The following is a 22,203-nucleotide window of genomic DNA, read 5'->3' as shown; positions in this document are numbered from 1 at the left end:
TGTATACTAACGGAGATAAATAAACAGCACTTGCAGATGACAGCCATACCAGTAGGAGACATTTGTTGAGATAAACATCTATGCTGTACATTGTCCTGCACTGCACCATTAAGAGGAAGCACTATAAAATCTTTCTATAGACCTTAATGTCTTGAAAGCCTCTATTTCCCAAATAAACAACAGTTGTAAATGCAATCTCATGTTCCCCTCTGAAAAATCTATCTACACTCTTCCGTACCATACCATATTTTGCATACCTCAGGCTAGCAGGGATGGTTACTGGTATCCTATTTCAGTTTTCTAGATAGAACAACATCTGTGGCTTGCCGTGTTTGCTTCTGCAATAAAATGTAACAGTCCATTAGACAGGACTGAGTTCACCTTTTACTCTACTTTTAAAATCTTGTAGCAGAATCCATAAAAAGAAACAGTTCCTTACACTACCTCCTCAGAGTTCTAGGCTCCTGGGCCTGCCGGGCCTGAGTTGCCTCCTGTCCCGTGTGAGGATGCAGCAGTGTCTCCAAGGGAAGGGCGAGGGTGGGAAGAGGGCAAGGAGCTGGGCCAGATGTGTAAGGAACTGCAGTTTTCTCCAGCGAGCATGAAGGGAAAAAAAAAAAAATAGATGGGAACTGCTGTATGGGTAGGTTGAGTAGATTCTCAAGGCATGGGAAACCCTCAGTGATTATTTTTTCTCAGGGACTTCACCAGAATACATGTCAGCTGCTCCTTGAGCCAGCTGTTTCCTCAGGAACACCTCAGACTTTTCCACTGCTAGCTCGGAACCCCCTGGCCCGGCCCAGCTGCCGGCTCGGACCTCCCAAGGACATTCCTTCACGCCCTTCCCCGGCACGGTGCTTCAGGCCTCCCCCCTGCTGCGCCCTGCGGGCACAAGGCCGGGCCAGGCAGGTGAGGCCGGGAGGGCCGCGCTGCCCGCGGCGGGAGCCATGACAACACAACCGCCTTAACTCTGCCCCTGGGCCAGCCAGCGGCGGTGGCAGGGCTCTGCCTATAGACGTTTCTCCTCACGCTTTCGCCAGGCACCGCCGGGGACCCGCCCGGCCCGCGACATGGCGAGGCGCGGCAAGCAGGCAGGTGTCTCCCGGGGCAGGCGGCGAGCGGGGCGAAACCCCCGCGCCTCCTCAGGAGGCGGCGGCATCCTTCCCTCGGGGGCAGCGGAGAGGAGGAGGCCGGGAGGAGGCTGAGAGGCGGCCGAGAGCGCATCCCGCCGCCGCCCGCGCCGGCCAGCACTCGGCCCCCACCGTCGAAGAGCCCCGGTGCCCGCTCCGCGCCGCGCACACGGCGGCCCCTCCTGAGCGGCGACGGCAGAGCCGGCTGCCCTAGCGCGCATGCTCGGCGCGGGCGCCATTTTGGTGGGGCCGGGAGTTATCCAGCGAGAGCGGCGGCGGAGCTCGCTGGGCCCGGCTCAGAGGCGGCGGCGAGTGGGTGCTCGCTGCGGAGATGGCTAACATCGCGGTGCAGAGGATCAAGCGGGAGTTCAAGGAGGTGCTGAAGAGCGAGGAGGTCAGAGCCTCTCCCCATCCCCCTGCATGCTGCCGTCACCCTTCCCCGTGTGTGTCTGTGAGTGTGGGCAGCGGGGGAAGGTGCGGGCGTCCCGCCGGCCTGCGCGGGGACCCCGCTTCCCCCTCGGCCCCACCTCCCCGTGCTGGGGGTGGGCCCGTCCCACGGCCTCGGGGAGGGGAATGGCGATTCCCGGGGAGACGGGACCCGCCAGCCGCCGGGAGGGGGGAGGAGGGGGCCGCGGAGCCCCTCCCCCAGCGGGCAGCGGGACTCGCCGGCGGCCCGAGAGCGGGAGTGGGGCCGGCGGGCCGGGCCCAGGAAGTGTGGTGGTGGCGGCGGGGGGCCGCGGCCCGGGGAGGCCGGGTGGGCAGCCTCCGGCGGGAGTGCCCGCGGCGGGCGGCTGATGCCTGGGAGCGCGGTGCCAGGCTGGAGGCTGCGGGGCGGGGTGGGGCCTGCCCGGTGCGGGGCACCCGCTGGCCCGCGCCCTCTCGCGTCCCTCCGCACGCGCGTGAGTGCCGCCGCCCGCGCGCGGCCAGGCCCACGCGCCTCTCCGCCGGGGAGAGGCTTCTCCGTGCGGGCCGGGAGGTGATGAAGCGAATTGGGGCTGAGATGGGGGTACAGCTTCTCACACATCTCCTTTAACTCACCCCTCTGGTCAGCCCGGGCCTGAGGCTGCGGAGGATGGCTTTAATTTTAGGGTTTTTTTTAAAAGGGTTGCAAGTAAATCCCTATTTATTTAGGTTACTTTAATACAGAACTTCCTTTATCCCACCGCAGGCTTACTCACCTTCAGGTGGATGCTTTTAAAGCCTCATTCATTTCAATCATGTTACCTCATTTCCAGAACAGTATGTTCTTAGGTATGTGGTGGTCAGTAACAGAAACTGGCTACTTTCAGGGGGACACTAAAGAAGTTCTGATCAGTTTTGGGGGAAATACAGCAGTGTTTGCAGGATTGCATCAATACAGCTTCTGCTGTGTCTGTATCTGAGTTGGTGGACGTCAGCCAGATAGGTTTTAATGGTTGTGTCGTCATTGTCGTCCTACTTGGGATGATGTTGCAGGTTAGATGCTTGTGAAATATTAATGTGAATATGTAACTCTTAGAGCTGGTGTTTTAGAAATCTGGACGTATTCACAGAGGAAAAATCGAGTGGGTAATTTTTGAAAGATACTAATGACTTAAGAGAAACATATTTAGGGTAGCAGTAGTTGGTGTGCTTTTGAATTGTGTGCTAAGAGCATTGTTGCTATGCAGCTTGAACTAGCCCCTAGAAAAATGTGAGGGCCTTGTTTTACAGCTGCCTTCAGAGCCCTGGCTGATTTTGCCAAGCTATTGCACAGCAAATACAGAATTGCATGTAAACTAAGAGAAATTTCTAGGTGGATATCTTTATACCATAGCTGGAAAATCTAGACCTTGTACCCCATATAAACAGCTGATATTGTTGGAACAAAGAAGTCTTTATTTGAAAGTGCTGTCTAAAGGCTTCAAGACCCTTTCCCTTTGCTTTATGTAGAAAAAAAAAAAAAGAGACCTTAACTTACACGGATTTTGGGGGAGATCCATGCTAAATTTTCGTACTTTAAAGGTTGCATCTAGTGAGCACACTTTTCAGTATTCCTGTTTGTTTAGTCTGTGCATTGAAGGGCTCAGTATAGAATGCTGGAAATAAAGAATGAAATAGCCTTTAAGCTGCCTAAAGCTTCCCAGAAATAAGACCACAATTCTTATGAAACTAAAATTATGGAATTTTAAAATTACAATACAGAAGAGTTTGATACTTTTATTTCGTTAGCAAGCTACATATGAGTGTTATACTGATACAGCAGTACGTATAAAATTACTCTTTACAGAATATACTAACTGCCCTGTGTTGAATGCAAAATTTCAGCATTACTCACTGATTGTCTAAGTTGCAAGCAGAGTTTTTTGTGAATGTTTGTTACATTCAAAGGCAGTCAGACTGTGGTGTTAGTACCACTGAGCATGAAAACATGGAGATGGTGAATGGATGTATAATTAAATACTTCAAATCACAGAGGAGAAAAAAGAGTGGGTTGTTTTCATGTGATTTTTGTACTAAAATGATTATTAAACCTTGCTTCTTTAAAAAAACCCAACTTTTTCATGAATGGTGATACTAAATTTGTTATTTAGAAGTTTTGAATCCCTCTCTGAAGGCAAAGTGTCTCACATTATGTGCACTTAAATTATTCTTGATTTGGTGATTCGAGCTACACCTGAACATGAAGAGCAGCCCCCTTGTTTCTTTGCAGATGCAGTATGAGCACAAATGCCTGGGGGAGGGGGCAGGCACACTTGGAAAAAGCGCATAGGAAGTTTGTTCTCAGCTTCTAGTACTCACCTTTGGGCTGAAAGAGTGGTGGAACCAGAAATGTTTATAAAAGGGAGCAGCTGGATGGCAATTAATTCCTTCTGCATTTGAAGTATGTTTTGGAAGCACCAAATTTCACTTCTAAATATCAGTGAAGAAAGAGTTCTGAAAAGTGTGTTTATCCTTGCTATTCATATGACTAAATACACTTTTTCTAATACTTAGCACTTTCTGTTTCCTTGACTTAAATGGCATTTCTGGGAAATCACTAAAATGTGAATTTCAGACTATCTTGCTCTCTGGCTTACAGATAAGAGATGAAGGTGTTTTAATTTTTTTAAGTTGAGTCTGGGGTTCCTTGTGTATTTTGAAAAAGCATTTAAAGTTTTTTCACACTTGAGCAACAGAAGGGTTTTTGCTCTGCTTGCTTTATTATTTCTAGTTTTATTATAAGCCCTACACATTAACTTAAGAAGTAGGATATTATGTATTTAAGAGAGATCCTTGTAACTTGGCATCTCTTTAATATTTGAGTTAAATAGATGAAACTAACAACAATTTATTTGTCAGGAGTGCTCTCCAAAGTATGATTTAAATAAAACTTTTTACCTTTGTGTGTGGAAAAGCTTTAAAATTCTAGGGTAGATAAGGTACTGCATCTTTAACAAAGATGAAGATGTTAAGTTAGTCTAGGTAGTAACTTGTCTGGTTAAATGTGTTAAGGGTACTGTACTATGCTTGTATTAAAATTCTAAAATGAGTAATCAGATCATACTCCCAGTCCAGGCAAGGCATCAGTTGCTCAAATTTATCTCTTTTCTTGTTCTGTCATTTCATTAATCTGTTATCTTGTTGGCTTTATGGGCTGAAATTTTAAAGTCACAAAACATATTTTGAACAAAAGTATGAGGCTGCAGCATGATGGAGAAACCAATAAATAGGTGGAGGGAGAATAGTATCCCACTTTTAATAAGTGGGAGAAGGCTTTGGTGAAGGTTAGCTGGTATTATTTCAGAATAGAGTTACTGGAATGCTGCAGTGGGTAGCCAAATCCTTACCTACTCTGTTTATAAACTGCTGTCTTACGAGAGAAAGATCTGTCTGGCTTTTAACAATGAGTAGAAACATTGAAAAATCTTGTGGTCACTTAAAGACTGATGCTGAGAAGTGGTTGTAGTTCATCAGGTATGTTAAACAATGTGTGACTTGTTTTCATATTTTAATAGAGCATTGGTGTTAAGCTTTAAAGAAATTACATTATGCTAGCACTGAAGGATTCAATGTTTAATTTGCCATCCAATTTCTTTCATCGTGTAAAAATATACGGTGTCTTCTGTCCATCTTTAAGTCGGAGGCTAATAGATACCTTACAGTGAAACCACTACTCTGGCACTGAAGGTAACTCACTGGGAAACAAAGCTTCCTCCTAGCAAGAAGAGAGTTGCTGGTATCTACCACAAAATGTTCTCTTAACGAAGGTCAAGAAAGAGGCAGGGGTTTGTCTGCATGGAGGTACACCCAGGTAGAGCTGAGAATAGATTATACTCAACTACAGTTACGGAATACGAATATCTGCCTGAGCAGATATTCATAACTTGCTTCAATCCAAAATAGCATTCAAGTGGAGACAGTAGGTTAGTGGCAAAATGTGAAGTACTTTATTTCCAAGAAGGAAGTGGGTATTTGTTTTGGAGTCTGCTATGTGGTTTTGTGATTTACAGGAGAAATGGAGAACAGAAGGGTAATGGGAGTCTGCTATACCATGTCCCTTCTTAGGCTTTTAGAGTTCTAGTAACTCTGGTGTTTGTTTTTATCATTGCCTGTAGTGGTCTTGTGAATCGTTTCAGTTCATAGTAAGATGCATCTCCAAAATTTTCTTGCTATTTGGAAGAGCCATAAGCATTTAATCTTCAGGCTCAGAAAAACTTCATTTCTTTGGTTTGTTTATATTTGGGCAGTCTTGGGTGCTAGAAGTTGAACTCGATAAGATGGAAACTTTTAGTAGTAATGGTGCTTTAGTGTTACTAGAAGGGCCTGTTGGAAATTGTGGATGCTTTTTCTTCCCATTTATTATGTAGAACCAGTGCAGATATATAAGATTGAGATGTCTTCTGTTACGGCTCCTGAATCAGCAACAGGTTTTTTTAAACAATGTCCATCTTCTGCTAGTACATATGTTTAACTTCTGATTCGTAAGAATAGTCCCATTGAAGTCAGTAGAGGTTTAGTGAATGCAGTGGGACTGGTTGTGAGAATAAAGCTGGAATGTGCCTAGTTAATTAAAAGGCATAAAGTTAAAAAAGGTGTAAAGATGAGAACTTTTGAACTGCCATTATTGTATTGATACCAATCTCTGTTCAGCCTCTCAGAAGGTTTGCATATAGAAAAAAAAGTGATGGTGGTGGGGTGTCAGTGCATTGGAACACAGGGCTGCTATGCAAAGGGATCTTAGTAGGCTGGAAAAATGAATGGGCTGACAGGAACCTTTTGAAGTTCAACAGAGGTAGGTACCAAGCCCTGCACCTGGGAGGAAATAGTGCCATGCATCAGTACGGAGCCTGACTGGAAACAAAGCAGGCTGACAGAAAAAGACCTGCATGACCGAATGGACAGCAAGTTGAACATGATTCAGCAGTGCTTTTGTGGCAAAGAAGCCCAACCATGCACTGGGTTACATTAGCAAGAATGTAGTCAGTGGGTTGTGAGAAGTGATTCTTCAACTCTGTTTCATGCTTATGAGACTGTATATGGTGTAGTGTGTCTAGTTTTGGGCTTTCCAGTGTAGGACATTGATACACTGGAGTGAGCCCAGCAGCACACTATCAAGGTGGTTGAGGGGCCAGACCACCTGATGTGTGAGGAGAGGGCGAGAGAACTGACATTGACAGAACTGTTCAAAGGGACATCTTCCTATCATCCATAAATACCTAATGAGAGGCTCTGGAGAAGAGCTGGACTTGTCTCAGGAGTGCACAGGGATAGGATGAGAGGCAACAGACAGAAGCTGGAACATGGGAAATTCTGACTAGACACTGGGGGTGGGGTGTAGAGGGAGATTACCATGATGGTACTCAAGCATCTAAACAGATTGATTGGAGAGATTGTAGAATCTGTATCCTTGGAGATGTTAAAAACTCAACAAGTTTTTGAGCAGCCTGTTGTCATTGAACCCGTTTTGAGCAGGAGGTAGGACTAGAGGCCACCCAGGTGTGTGTCTTCCTACATGATTCTCTAATTCTAGTATAAGTTTGCTTTTTAATTACTGAGTTTTTTCTCTTTGTGAAAGAAAACATACAGGCACAGGCTGCAACTCGGTTGCCACACCTGGTAAAACTTTCCCCTGTAAACAAGAACTTTAAAGTAGACCGTCTCTTTTTAGTTCAGAAGTTTCCACTGTTGTAAGACACTAGTGAATCCTCTTCAAATCTGAGGCTGGGTTTTTCTGGTAGATGCAAGGCTGTCAGGGTTTTTTTTAAGTTGAACGAGTTCTGAGTTGGAACCCTAAAGGTAGAACAGGTATGAGATCTGTAATGCTTCTTTAAGCTGCATTTCTCTGAAATGTGAAGACCATCTTAACTATAAAGTAGTTGTTTGTGAGATCCTTTGTACATTGCCAAAAAGAATTTTGTCTACTGTGTATTTCAAGCCATGCCTATGATTTTAGGCAAGGCAAAGTTTAGACCTGTTTCATATAATTATATAAAAAGGATACTGAAATGCCATTACTGTGCATCGTTGGTTTTCTTAATTCCATCTATGGTGTGTTCGGTTATATCTTCCAGTGGAAAATAATGCAGAATGGATCTGTAGATCTTTGCCCTCAAATGAGTTTGCCTGTAAATCACTTTTGTGGTAACTAAAAAATAGTTGGCTCAAAACAAAATGCATTTACTAGGACTTTTAATAAAACTGTTTATTATTCTCAATTCTAAGGTGATCTTTCTGAATTATTAGTTTACTTGTAGTTTTATGCCTGTTCACTGAACCATGTAGTTGTTTTTAAAGTTCTATGAATATAATACCATTGCATTTTTAAGATCAGTATTACATAGATCCTAATAAGTGCTAGTATTCTGAATATTACTTAAATCTGTGATTCAAAATACTTGACATAAAATGTCATTGATCATTTGACCAGACCTATGAGTTGGCCAAGTATTGGTAGTGGGAATATTTTTGCAGGGAAGGCAAGATCTATTGCTCATTTCTGTGTTCAGTTAGTGGCATTTTTTCATGTTAATAAGTATCCAGTTGAGTCCAGATTTCTAGTGAATGGTCTACATATCAATTGGCAGAATCCTAAAAATTTTGGAAGTGGCAAACAGAAAAAAACTTGGTCTCCATTGGAGTCAGGCTTATTTGGTTGTCTTGGGTAATCTCTTACCCAAGGAGGAGAGAGAGCAGTCACTGATTACAGGACTACGCTAGTTTAGGATTAGGGGTTAGGCTGCAGTTACCAGATGGTACCCTCTGACCACAGCTCTTTTTGGACCTAAGGGTAGTAGGAATTAGCCAATCCTTTAACCTTCCCAGTCTTGCATTCATTCTTCTGTGCTTGTTTCCAGGAGTTTGGCTTTAATAGGAAAGAAGTGTACAAGTCCTAAGGTTAGTTCACTTTATTCAGTATGAAATTTAAATAAGTTAATGTTTTATCATAGTATATTTGTGTAACTGTAAACTGCAAGAAAGTGTTGGTTAACAGTCCAATCCTGAGTTACCTAATGGTCTTTCAGTTGCATTAAACTTGTTAAACTAGTGCGAGTACTTAGTATAGTTCTTAAATTATTTATCTGTTAAACGGTTTCTGGCTTGTTTCATAATCCTAGTAAGGATTGTTGTCATTACTACATCACTTTTATACTAATAGTTGCTGCTGGTATTAAATTGAGAAAATGCTTTTGGTTAAACTTTATCGTTAATATGCAGGCTATCTTTTTGACTCTGACAGACTAGGTAAAACTCTGCTGCAATTTAGATAAGGAAAGCCAGCCATTTTGTTCTTTTATGGCAAAGAGTGTGAATTTTGAGAAATAGTATTTTATAAGGCACTCTAGGGATGTAGTCCACTTTTGCACTCCTGACTTATCTAGCATTTTCCCTTCAGACTATGTCAGTGTTAATACTTATGATATTTGACTTGGGAGCACTTGAATATGCTTGCCATGAGTGTTTCATAAAATAGTATATGCATAATAATACCTCTGTGAGTAGCGAAAATAACCTTGTTTGAGGACCGGATCTGTGTCTGTTACTCTAGTATGTTGTAACAGTGGTGTACTAAGGCCATGGATTGCTCCTCTCTAGTCTTTGAAGTGTCTGCACAGGAGACCAATGTTGTGAATGTCCCTGGCTACAGAAGAAACTTAATTCAGCACTTGTTCTTTATTGGACACCATAAAACTCAGTCATATGGTGTAACTCCAATTTGGCCATGCTTATTTCTGAGAGCTGAGCTTATACTGTGTATCATTCTTCTGTTGGAATGCTAATAGAGGCTATCGTATCTTTGTTGTCACAAGACCTGTAGGAAACTAATTTGAGTTCATTATTTCATCATTTCTATTCATTATTAGCTAGTAAGAACAACAGTTCATTGGAAGGGAAAGATTAATGATTGTGTAAGTCTAGTTAGTTTGGAAAATCAAGGTTTAAGGTGACATGTCTTCAGATTCTAAAATACATTTGTACAGTGTTTTATGAAGGGGGAAAAAACCCCAACCCCAAACCCACAAGTGCATTAGTCCATGTTTTACTTAAATGGGTAGTTTAGTTCAAGCCAAATATATATCACTTTTTACTTTTAGTTGAAAGTGAACTGTGAGAGTCTCTTAAAGTTTTTGCTGTGTTAGGATGTGTTTGCAGTAGGAGGCTATTGTGAAATAAGGCAGCGTATACTAATGGAAATCTTGGTAGCTGTGTTGTGTTTGCTTCCTTTCTGGAAACTCTTAGAGCCTCCATGGTGTTTCAGTAAGCCCTTCCACTTTGGAATAAGGGTGTCCATATGGGAAGCTAGTACAGAAAAAGGATTCTGAGCTATTTCCGCAAGTCTTCAAGCTCTAGGACTGCGAGTGAATTAGCGTAATCAATTTAAAATGAGCTGAATCCTGGGATTCCTTTATATGTAGAATTACTAGCAACCTAAGTAGGATAGACTTACAGAATTGACTGCAGAATCTGCATGAAATGGGTTTGTATGTTTATAGAATGGCTAATTCAAAGTATGGTTCAAACTGATTATTAAAACATACTTTATCTGCAGGGTTTTTCAGTTGTTCTGCATCAAAGACAACTGTGCATAAAAAGATAAGGAAATTGCATCTTGCATTCCTGCAAAATTACTTGTTCATTTAGGCTTTCCTGAACGGGATTATCCAGAACAGGAGTCCCTTGCACTGTGCCTGTTCTGATGTTGAGTATCTCAGTGGCACTCACATTAGGTTCGGGCACTCCTGCCCATGATTAATGCTCTTAGGTACTGTAAATATCTTGCATAGTTAGACATAGTCTATGACTGTATAGGGGCCCTTACACCAGTATGGCAGTGTAAGTATGCTGTTACGTACACAGCTTTCACGGCATAGCTTTACTGGTTTAACCACACTATCCCTTAGTGAGACAAGCAGTGATTGTATAACTGCACTAGGGCTTATGCCAGCTGTGTCAGTTACACCTCTGCGTGTCCGTGACTGACACAACGATTTTGTCAGAAATAGTTTAGACAGACACTAGAGCTGAAGTTTCAAAATTCTTTGAAGTTGTCCTCAGGCAGTGCCAAGCAGCAGTGTCACATTCCTTCTGCAGCCTGGTCTCCTCTTCCCACTTTTGTGCTCTTTCTCTTACTTGCAGTGTTTGTGGTGAATCAAATCAGGGAGTTGGGTTAAAATGAAAGAACTTTCTTACTAACATAGTTTTAATTCAGATGTTTGCTGTGCAGCTGTATGAATGCTTGCACAAAATCCTGCCTCCTCCTTTACATTAGTTCTACCAGGACCAGGAGGAAAATAGGACCTTGGCACCTGTTAGACTGGCTTAAGTTGCTGTGGAAGTACAGTCTCTTACGGTTTTTTTAGTAGAGTGATGTTTTAACAGCTGAACATTAGCAAGAATAGGTATTTATATACCCTTAATAAAAAAAAGTTTTTCTAAAACTTGGTGATGCGCCAGGTTTAACTCTTGCAAAATGAAGAGGTTTTTAATGTTTGTTTGAGGTGTTTTGTCTTCTGACAGGAGAAAAAGAATCCCTTGGTATTGTTCTTGTATGTAAACACATGTAATAATACAGAATTTGAAGGTTCGCACAAGTTTAGTCTCTTGTTAAGACGTTTTGTTAAAGAATCTTATCAAGGTGCATTTAATAAGTAAAGCTGTGATAAATATGAAAATTCTAGTCTGAGTCTATAACCAGTACTCCAGAATTCACACAGTATTCATTTCTAGCTCCTCCAATATATTAAAATATCAGATACGTATTACTAACATAGTATATTGATCAGTAAATGAAAAATAGTACGCAAAAATAATCTCACATACCGTTTCTAAAACGGGCATAACTCTAGAAAATATGTGTGAATACAGTGAGATGAAACAGAACGTGAAATGCAGGAGAACTTCAAGACTGGAATTGATAGTAGGGTCAAAGAACATGAGCGCGTTCTAAGAAAATGCATTTCTTTCTATTGACCTTTTCTTATCTAGGAAAACTGCTCTTTAATGTACTTTAGACAGACTTGTTTCCTCTCTGCTCCTTGCCCTGCCCCAAACATCTGATTGTCTCACAGATGAGTGTTGCTCTGTGCTTTGAAGGTCAGCAAGAGCTCTCTCTGAGAATGCAAATGTGAGCTGCTGATCTCAACTGATAGTGCAGTGCCCATACTTCATAGCCATGACTGTGGTAATTATGTGACATTTCTGCTTCTCTTAATAATAACAAGCTCAGGCTCTAGAGAAGCACTCGATTCTGGCTTTTAAGCTGGAGTTGAGTCTGAAGGAATACTTCCGAAGTATTGAACTATTCCTTTCTTTGGTAACTCTTTGTGACTGGAAAAAAAAATACACAATTTTAGACCTCAATATTTTTGAAGTTTAATTTGCCATTTTGCTACACGGTAGTGTCCTGCACTTTGCTTGCTACTAGAGTGATATATCCTGCCTTTTTGCTGTTTTCCCATTTCTTGCAGAAGAGTGAGCTAAGTGGATGCAATGTACTTATCCTGAGCTAGTCTGGGCTAGCAAAGGGTTAAGAAGGTAGTGTTGGTTTAAAAAGAAGTAAGGCCAAGGAGAAGAGAGGAGAGGCTGGTAGTTGACTTTTTACCAGCCTAAGAGATGAGCTTTTGTTAGGATCCTCCCTTTCTGGCATACCAATGAAGTGGAGAGAGCTGAATCATTTGGACTAAGTTGAGAGAGTTAATGGTGTCATAGCAAAAGAGTATAAGAAAATAATGTGGCAATTATGGCAAAACAAAATTACATTGAATGTTTATCCACAGATTTGCAAGGGGCTGCTAAATAAGATAAGAATTAACTTGCTTTTGTTTTTTAAGTTATTAATTAAAATAAGTGTTCAATGGAGTCAACTGCTACTGAAAGATTGGCGTTTTCTGCTCAACGCTTATGCTGACTCAGAGTACTCATGGCCTTTTGCAAAAATAGTGTTATATGGATTTCATTATCATAGTCAATCAGATGATCTTTTTCTGTAACTCTTGAGATGTGTTCATGCCAGATTTTGGTGTAGAGTAGGACTGCTGAGGTATAATATAAAATGGGGGGGAGGGTTAGAAGAGTTTTATGAGACACTAGTAACTTTATAGTATCATAGATTAATTTTGCTACTATGGCTTCAGACTAAGGTGAAGTATTCCTTACTTAGTTTGGCTTATTGATATTGATCCTTGTAGCTTCAGTGTAAAATGTTTGTGTGTTCAAAAGTGCATGCTTTACATTTGTAATTCGTAGCTGTATTAAAGCAGTAACTAAATTTTGATTAGATTTTAGGTAGGTTAAAAAGTGTTTATTGCCAGTTTACCTCATACAGGAATCAATCATTACTTTTAAAATTCTGTCTGAAAGATAAATTAAAAAGTTTGGGTTTTTTGTTGGTGCAATTGGGAAATAATTAGTGATAGAAACATTTTGTTTTAAATGCACACCCTCCCTTGCAAGATAGTGGACTTTGTCCTCAGTTGAGAGAATTCTGGAAAAATTTCTCAAATTTATTAATCTTTGCTGAAATCTTGCATGTACATTTTTTAACGTCTTTGTCACTTCTTAAAACTTTTCCTTAATGTGTAAATCGCAAGTCTTAAGGCACTAAATGGTTACAGAGTTTTAATACTTAGCTGCATTTATTGCAACTGGCCTTGTTTATGTGTATGCATCATTTATCATTTATATGTGTGTGTTTTCAGGTTAGGGTTTTTCTGTTGTTTTGGGGTTTTTGTTTTTATATACATATGTTTCTAGAGTTTTCTATGAGTTATTTTCTGTAAAAACAAAGTAAATTAACAGAGTAGTAGTACTTTATCCAGTATAGATACTGTTCCCCTTAAGATGAAGGAAAATCATGTTAGAGGACCTATAAAATCACAGACTACAGATAGTGAATTGCTGTATGGAATAGCGGGATTTTTTAATTATTTTTTTACAGAGTTATTCAGAAGTAACCATTGGGTTTTAAATTCCAGATCCAATTCTATTTAGGGTGGTTTTGTGTTTGTGTGTGTATTGTTTTTTGGTTTTATAAATCCTTATTTACCATCTCAATGTTTATACCCAAAGATATTTGATACGGATTTTGTATGTGGTATCTGAATATGTAAGGTGAGACAGATACGCTTAGAAAGTGCAAATAATAATACATTTTGACACTACTTTATTCTTTTTAAGAAAGTAATGTACTGAAATTAAGCTATTAATATTGCTAGTAAACGTAATTGCTTTTCCTTTTTTGTTCTGACCACAGCAGTTTAAAACGTAGTATGGATGCATAGTGGAGAATTTGGCCTGTTACATTTCTTTAGAGTAATTTTATTATGCAGGGATCAAAGGTCTAACATTAAGATAATGTCATGGAGGGGGGAGTCAGTAGAGCTGGTTGGTTCTAGAATAACCTCACTCAAAACTTCTTTTTTGTGTGCTGTCATCATCCAGTATTAAGTTTAGAATGTGTTTTGTAGCCATGGCATGGAAGTGTGAGGGATGTTTTGGGGTTGTTTTTTTCCTTACATTTGAGAGGGTAATATAGATGTTAAACATAGATCAACATAGATGTTAAAAACTACTGACCGTGTAATTAAGCAACAAATTTTAAAACATCCTACTTCTGCATTTTTTGTTAAACCTACCAGTATCTATCCGTACATTGCCAGCTCTGATAATAGGCATTTTTATGCTGATTAGTTGAGGTTAACTTTTTTCTTGATAGCTTACATATCAAAATAACTGTAAAATTTGGAGACTTTTTGGAAAGTGTAAAAAATTGTGATGCACTTGTAATTCTTGCTTCTGGGGGAAAAAAAAGTAATTTCATTTCCCTTCAGTCTTCAAGAAGTAGACTTATCTCAAGATTGAACTTGGAATATATAATTTTCTTTTTTAGTAAATAGTATTTTGTATGTGGGTAAGAAATGTTTAGAAGAACAATGCAATTTTTATCAACTTGTCTTGATGTGCTCCTGTGATGTTGATATGTCATAGTTTTGTCTCTCTTTTTGCTTTTTATCTTCTGTGAAGGAAAAAATTGATTTTTCTAAGAGTGGGGGTACTGGACTAGTGAAGAGGATAATAGGCCAGGAATAAATAAAAGAGTTTTTTTTAAAGGCAGATTGGAGAAGAGAGAAGGAGATGACATGGAAGGCTCAGGAGAAAGGGTGGATTAATGGCAGAAAGAAGGCAGGCCCCTCTAATGAGGGACTCCTTGTTAAGGCCTGTAGACCATGGTGAACAGAAAGACCAGAAGAGCTTGTTGTCTGCTGAGACTAGTATTACAAGGTCCAGAGCTGCTCTCAAAAAAAGTTGTTAGTGGAAGTGTAGAAGACGTGTGTGATAAAGTCTTCGCAGTGGCAGAACTTCAAAATTTCTGCTGGAGTAGATTGTGTGTTCTATACAAGGTATTCAGTTATAAAGCTATACGGTGTAATTTTGGATTTATTTGTATTTTTTTTTTTTTAAGAGGAGGCAGGCAAAGACAAGTCAAAATATTATTGATCAGCAACTGCTGTGATAAATATGATTGAGTGTCCAGTCTTCAGGAGATGCTTACAGGATGACTCTTCATGAAGGATTGACTCATTTGGGTTTCTTTTTAGAGTTAAGGCTTTTGTAATGGATGAAAGTGCCTTATATGACTCTTTCCCAACTTTTCTGCCTCATGCTTTTAGTTTAATTTCCACGCTTGAGTCTAACCTCCACAAAGCAGAAAAAAATTGGGTAAGCATGACTATAGCAATGCATAAAGCATCTCAGCAGTTGGCATGGTCTAGAGGACGACAAATCTTTTGGCTAGAGCTCTTGCGTGAAGCAGGGAATGCATTTAAAAAGAAAAAAAGGCTGTACATAATCTGAGTAGAATACGAAGAAAAAAAGATGAGGGAATGACATAATGCATTGCATAATATGTCGCATTAACACTCCTTTAATTGGTTTTTTTATTCTTGATCAAAATAATTTTCAGGTGTGATGATAGGAAGTTCTGCTGGTGTAGTGTTGGACTTATAGATTCTTAGAAAATGAGTTTGGTGTCAATGGAATGTTTTCGTGTGGGCGAGAAATGCTAGTAGGAATTGTATTGTTACAGAATTTAGCTTCTTTGAGATTATGGAAATAAATGCTGCTAGTGATGGCATGGCTCAGATATTTCAGGAATTGCTAGCCCAGTGATTTAGTCACCAAATTGTTACGAATCAACAGGAGGTGATGCTATTTTTAAACTTGGTATGGAAGCTTAATGAGGTCTTTGTAGAAGAATTGCTTCTGGAAAATCAGCTTGTGTTGAGAGATCACAATTTGATTAATAAATTCTGTGCTAAGATCATTGGTGTCAGAGGTACACTTCTGGGGAACTCTGCTGTTGGTAACATTTTAGAGACAGCTCAGATGATTATAGTGGAGGCCAGGGATGTTAGAGCTGCTAAAATTAAGTAATTTTATCCTATGTGATCCTCATTAAGGGGAAATATTGTAGGAGAACACTCCAGATTTAATTGGATGAATAATCACTTCAGTACAGTTAAATATTAGTTATTACTCTAGGGATGAAGGAAAAAGCAAGAATTGACAAGGTCAAGCTGAGTAGCACCTTGAAAAGTCTATCAGAATAGCATGGAAAAGGTTCTTCAACTATACAAATAAAAAAAAAATGCATTTGTTATATGGAGGACATGGTAGAATTTAAGCATGAACCCAAAATTAAATTAATCCTTATGCTGAAACAGTGTAATATAGCTTGCCATTTTTCCTCAAGGTTCTGTACAAAGGAAATAAAGGTATGGAGATAGCTACAGCTGTAGTAATAAAAACAGTCATATCAAATGGGGAAACCAGAATCACTGACTCTTGAAAGAAACTGAGCTTAGCATAGGGGTTTTGTTTGTTGTTTTACCAAATTAATGGAGTCAGGAAAGATTTGTTGTGAAAAACAGCTAGTGTGGTACTAATTGAAATTGAATGTGAAGGTGAATATCCAGGCTGCTACAACAGTGTGCAGGATGCTGAAGAAAAGTAAAATGATAAGTAGAAAATTGTCAGCTGCAGCATAGGTTAACTATGGATTGTATCCTTGAAATTGATCCCTTTTGCTATTGCCTCAGTCCTCAAGATGGAAACTTAGGGGTTTACTTGCAAAGAACAAGAACTCCTGCTGTCAACTTGGAGCTTAACAGGAGTTATGGAAGTTGACAGGAGCTTACTAGTTGACAGAGGGTGAGCTGGAGAACCTGAATAGCCCTTAGAATGACTGCGTTATCCGAGCAGGTAGTTTTAGTGACTCGTTAACTGAATTGGTTATTTAAAACCACGTGCTGCCTTGTGAATGAAGAGGTAACGCATGGGGCAGTACCTGTGAAAGCAGGGTGCAGTCACTGAAGAGGACAAGGAAGGAAGCCTTGCTGGGACTCTCGCTTGATCTGAGCCTCGCGCCATGCTGCCCTGGAAGGCAGCAAATTTGATCTTGGGATACACTGATTGCGATGTATTTGTAGGGAGTGCAACAGAGTGTTTGTGGCACTGATTCTGAGACTTCATCTCAATTTGTTTATGCAGGGCTAGTTAGGTGATCATGGGATGTAGAGTGGTGAAATTTAAAAAAAAAAAAAAAAATCAGTATGGCAAGATTCACATTTCAGTTTGTTTAGAGCAAAATTAAGGCCAAAAAGAGAAATTTGTATGAATACTATATATTTTGTGAGGGATATATATACCAGAGATACAAAGAAACTTTTTGAAGTTGGGGAAACAATGTTGTCACAGGTGGGTGTGAATAGATTATAACTTTACCTAAATTGTAGTTTAGAAAGCTTTTACAATTGTGAGGTGGTGGAATGAGCTGCCAGTTGGAATAGTGAGAGCAAGAAACTTAAAAGGGGGGTTGGAAAGCTTGCAAGAGGAATGTGTTGCCTGTGATTGAGTTTGGATTCAAAGAGGGAGTTTTTTACAGTGCCTGGCTGTTGGGGAGAGCTGTCTCTCTGGGACAGTCTGTCCTGCTGCTGCTCAGTATTATGGAAACAAAGCTTTGCAAGAAAACTGTTTTGGTTGCTCTCTGGTCAGGCTACTTATATGAACAGGAAGGAAAATAAGTCTAAAATATGTTTAAAAACACAATTTCATCAGTTCTATTAGTGACTTCCTTTCTCTGATGTCTTAGCTAAGGTCATGAAGACAACGCGAGATCTGATGCTGAGCTTAAAACAAAAAGCAAGTTTATAGATATAAATTAGTAAACCAGAACCATTACTAAATACTGCCTTTTGATTTTGGAGGTGAGGTGCATGGTGCATTCTTAGTTTGTAATGTGGTTGAATCTTTGGGTTTTTGAAGTGCAGTACTTGGCCTCAACTATGCAGTTGCCGCTTCAGTTTTGCGGGTTGAAGAGTTTTTTACCCAAGTTTTAAAGACAAATATGTGTAACTATAGATGTAAAAAGCTCCCAAATCACCATTGGATTAATTTAGTGAAACTTTTAATTACATGGTTAAAAGCTTGTTTTTTCTTTATATCTGTGGATGAATTTCACTGATGCTGCTCTCTGGACTTAGAAAGCAAATTCAATAGAACGAGTAGCTCTGGCTAAACACTCCTGAGAATCAGTTTCTAGAAAACATACGCGTTTTTTTCAGTATCAAAATACAGTGTTTTTATTTTGTAGGCAAGTTGATATGGGGTGTGAAAATGTTGAGGAGGTGACAATGAAATTCAAGTGTATAAATAAATTGTACCTCACGCCTAAATATTAAAGATAAACATGATCTTAAAGAAGACTACAATATTCTGTTTAGATCATTGTATTGTTTAAAAATAGTTAGTGTTCCATTTGGGGTAGGCTTTCTGTATTCCAGTGAAAATAACCATCATGTCTATTATTAATTGCTCTAAATAAGAGAAAAAAACCCAACATATAACACATTCAGTTTATTTTTATACGTTAAGATATGTAAAATTAATAGTTGATTTTGAAAGATCATGGTCATCTTAAAATATGATCAACTTCTAACATCTAAAGTTATATTTTTATTGCTGGGTTGCTTTGCTTATTTTAGTAATAGTATAAATATTGAAGTTTCTAATGCTTCACAAATAGTCTATTTTTAATGAAGTAAAATTCCAGCTGAAAGATAGCTATTTACTTTAGGTTACTGTATTTTTAAATTTTTATTATAGCTTTTTTTTAAAAACTACTATTCTAAAAATTTAAAATACCATATATTGGGAAAAAATTGTATGTCAAATGTTTACTTATGACTCTTTGTTTCTCTGTTTATTTTTAAGACGAGCAAAAATCAAATTAAAGTAGATCTTGTAGATGAGAATTTTACAGAATTAAGAGGAGAAATAGCAGGACCTCCGGACACACCATATGAAGGCAAGTAATGTTTTTGTGTATGCAATCATTGTCATATATTTTGAGATGCTTTGTGTGTAAACTTAATTTACAGCATAAAAATGTAAAACTATGTGGTTTAAAATATTGAGGTTTTTTTTTAAATACAAATTTTAAGCTTGAAAAATATTTCAATTCAACTTCTGTGTTGTCTGAAGACAGATCTGTTCTACAGTAGGACATATCCATTTAATACCATATTAAATGTTAATTTACAGGTATAAGCTGTGCAGTGTAATTGGTATAATGCTGACTTTTAGTTGTTTGTTTACCGTCTTGACAGTTTAAGCTCCTTAGCCACGAAGCATCAAGCACCTGAGCTTCAGAATCTAATGTAACTGTATGTGTATTTCTGTGATCTAATGTGGTGGTGATTCAAAAACACGTTGCATTTTTCTATCTCAAGGAGAGATGCCAATGCAAGTTAAATTTGGGATTAATTTTGGGTATCCGTGGGTCCCAGTACTTAATTTAAACGGGAGTGGCGAACTGTATAATACAACTTTATGTCTATAGCACTCTTCAAAAATTACACCATATTGACTTGTTTGTTAAAGCTGGTGTCAGTAATTGCATATCTCTTCAGTCTGGAAAAAGCAAGATAACTTATTACATATAGAAGCTTTAACAGAAGCTAACGTATCTCTGATGAAGTATGCTACCAAATTACTCAATAGTGCTCGTACTTGTAAACTTTCTGTGTGTAATATATATGGAGCTGGCAGACACACCTTCTATTAAAGTTCCTTGATGATAAATGAGGATTTTGGTTTTCTGTTTGTTTGCTGTTTTGTTTTTTTGTTTTTTTTTCTTAATTTTGGTTAATGTAAATGGTATTCATATTTTCCATGCCAAGTATCTACTTTGATGTCTCAAGGGATGTTACAGGCAAATAAATGGTTTTGTTGGAAATTAAAACAATTTTCCAAATTTTCAGTTGCTCTAGTTACTCCATGCCTTGGAGCTAAGAGTGGGACTTGAGTATTGTCCAGAGACGAGACACACGCCGTTTGTCATTATTTTGAAAAATAAATTCTCATCAAGCGGGGAAAATATCTGAAAATTATTTTGTAGGTATAGGTGTACACACTCTCGAAAGCATTCATGGCTACTGATGACAATCTGGATGCAGCATCTTCGCTAGAGAGGACATCCCTTGTGATTGCCCCTCCAGGCTAGGAGCTCCGGTGCAGCAGCATTGGACTGGAGAGCTGGGAGCCTCCCTAGTGCCCAACCCCCTCGCTGGGGCCCAGGGCAGATAAAGGATGAAGAAACAGCTTACTGGAGGTTGACATAGGAGAATATTGGGCAGGGATAGAAGGTGTCAGAAGCTGAGGAGAAAGGAAATGAGCCTGGAAGGGAGAGAGTAGAAAAGTAGAAGCATCTATGATGGTAGGGATGCTCCCTTCCATAACTTCAGGCCCAGAGTTCCTCTGCTGTCTAGGAAATAATGGCTGTTTTTCCCCTTCCCTCCCTTCTTCCATATGTCTCCATCCTCATCTCATGAGCCACTAGCACTTTGTTGATGGACGATAATATCTTGGAAAGAAGATAATTTCTTCTGGTTATAACATGTGCCTTCAATTTAAAAGAACTATACTGTGGACCTAGAATACATAGTTGTGCTGGTGACCTATTTGGAAGTGGATCATTCTGTTTAGTGTAATAGTTCTTTTGCAAATATAGCTGGCCTTGTAAAACCAAGTCCTATATACAGATGTTAAGATGTTGCAAAGTTAAGTAATTGGCAACTGGGAAACCTCAGGATGGTGGAAGGAGGGTGTTGTTTTGAAGGCTTGTGGTGTTTTGTTCAGTTTGTTGTTTTGGGTTGGTTTTTGTTGTTTTTCTTTTATTTTTCATTCAAACAGAATTCGTTCTCCTCGGGTGAGTTGGCTTGTCATAGCTTGCCTTTTTTTTTTTTTTTTTTTTTTTCCCCTCCAGGGCAGCATTACCTCTGCTTATACAATGGACCTTTTTTGGAGAAAGTATTGAGACTTATTTGAAATGAAAGATGTATTCATGTGTCACAAAAGTTTAAAAACTGTATAGCAGTTCATGAAGAGGGTAAAAAAAGATTTGAATGCCTGTCTGCAGAACTGGATTCTGTGTGATGCTGGATAATTAAGCTAGACCAAAATTTCAAAAGCTGAGTACTGCGTATTCACATATTCAGCATATCCCACTAATGAAATTCAGCAATACGTGTTTAGTGCAGAATTTGTTGATGTGAAATGCATGTATGCATACTTACATGCATATGAGTACATTTAATTATGAGGATATAGTAAATATCCCTTCTGGGGGGCTAAAACTATTATGTATTCTGATTATGGCAGGGATTTCATGGAAAAGTAATGTGATTGTATGCTTACTTTAGTCTAGAAGGCATATGCACCAAGGTGCAAAATGAAAGTTACTGGCAGCCCAATTTCTAGTGTTTCCTGGCACTTGAGTAATTTACTTTGGAATGTTAATATTTCTGTAACATAGTTTTATGCATTTACTCCCTTATGTAATTACGAAGGGCTTGCCAGTGTGTGTAGTTTACACTTTTATGACTAATGCAGTAATGCATGCTGCATAATTACTGACTGATCTCCTGTCATCTATGGTCTGAACAATGACACAGCAAGAAGTGCTTTATGAAGAAAAGCTAATTAATGCGGTAGTTCAGGTCAGACAATTCCCTGATACAGGAGAGAATTCTAGGACCGTTGTGAAGTGAAAGAACAATAATATTTATTGTTGGTGAGGTATCTGAAAACAAACTGCTACAGCAAAATCCTTTATAGGTGGTGTTGGGATATTGGTTTAAGTATGACTGAGAGGAAGAATGTCATCTATTGTTAACAAATTTTACAGCTTTTATTTTTCTATCAGTCGTGTCAACTCATTGATCAATTATCAGAATATTGCAAGACACAACTTCAATTGAAACACATTTGCATCCCACATTAAAACATGGATATTTGGAGGGAGGACCTTTGAAAGTCTAGATTAATGCCTCCTGGGTTTTACTTGATTCAAGAGATTTTCAATAGATAGGTTGATTTTGGTTTGGTTTTTTTTAAAACCCTGTGTAACCATGGTATTATTTTCAAGCCAAGCTCACATGTGAGCCACAGTAACGGCAAAATTTATGATAGGGTAGTTGTTCTAACTCTATTGTGAGACACGTGTTCCAGTAGGAGTGCAGAAGGAATACTCAGCCCTTACTGGTTAATTCAGTCTCAAGTATTAAATACCTATGAAAAG

The 22,203-nt window shown here is 39.3% G+C and overlaps 1 protein-coding gene across 2 annotated transcripts in view; it reads left to right on the top strand.

The window, feature by feature from the left end:
- The first annotated feature begins 1,385 nt into the window (after window positions 1–1,385).
- UBE2K (ubiquitin conjugating enzyme E2 K) overlaps window positions 1,386–22,203 on the top strand; it is a 40,700-nt gene continuing 19,882 nt past the window's right edge. Inside the window, exons 1-3 of one of the 2 annotated variants that reach the window (XM_075752285.1) lie at window positions 1,389–1,521; window positions 8,423–8,462; window positions 18,837–18,930. Coding sequence is in view for 1 of the 2 variants with exons in the window: in XM_075752284.1 (XP_075608399.1) it covers window positions 1,459–1,521; window positions 18,837–18,930 (157 nt within the window). In the remaining variant the exon portion in view is untranslated. Of the gene's footprint in view, window positions 1,522–8,422; window positions 8,463–18,836; window positions 18,931–22,203 lie in introns of both variants that reach the window. The other variant, XM_075752284.1, reaches the window with a different exon arrangement.

The sequence above is a fragment of the Balearica regulorum genome, chromosome 4 (genome assembly GCF_011004875.1).
Source record: "Balearica regulorum gibbericeps isolate bBalReg1 chromosome 4, bBalReg1.pri, whole genome shotgun sequence".
In the NCBI taxonomy this organism is placed as follows: Eukaryota; Metazoa; Chordata; class Aves; order Gruiformes; family Gruidae; genus Balearica; species Balearica regulorum.
This window is presented reverse-complemented; position numbering and strand designations above follow the sequence as displayed.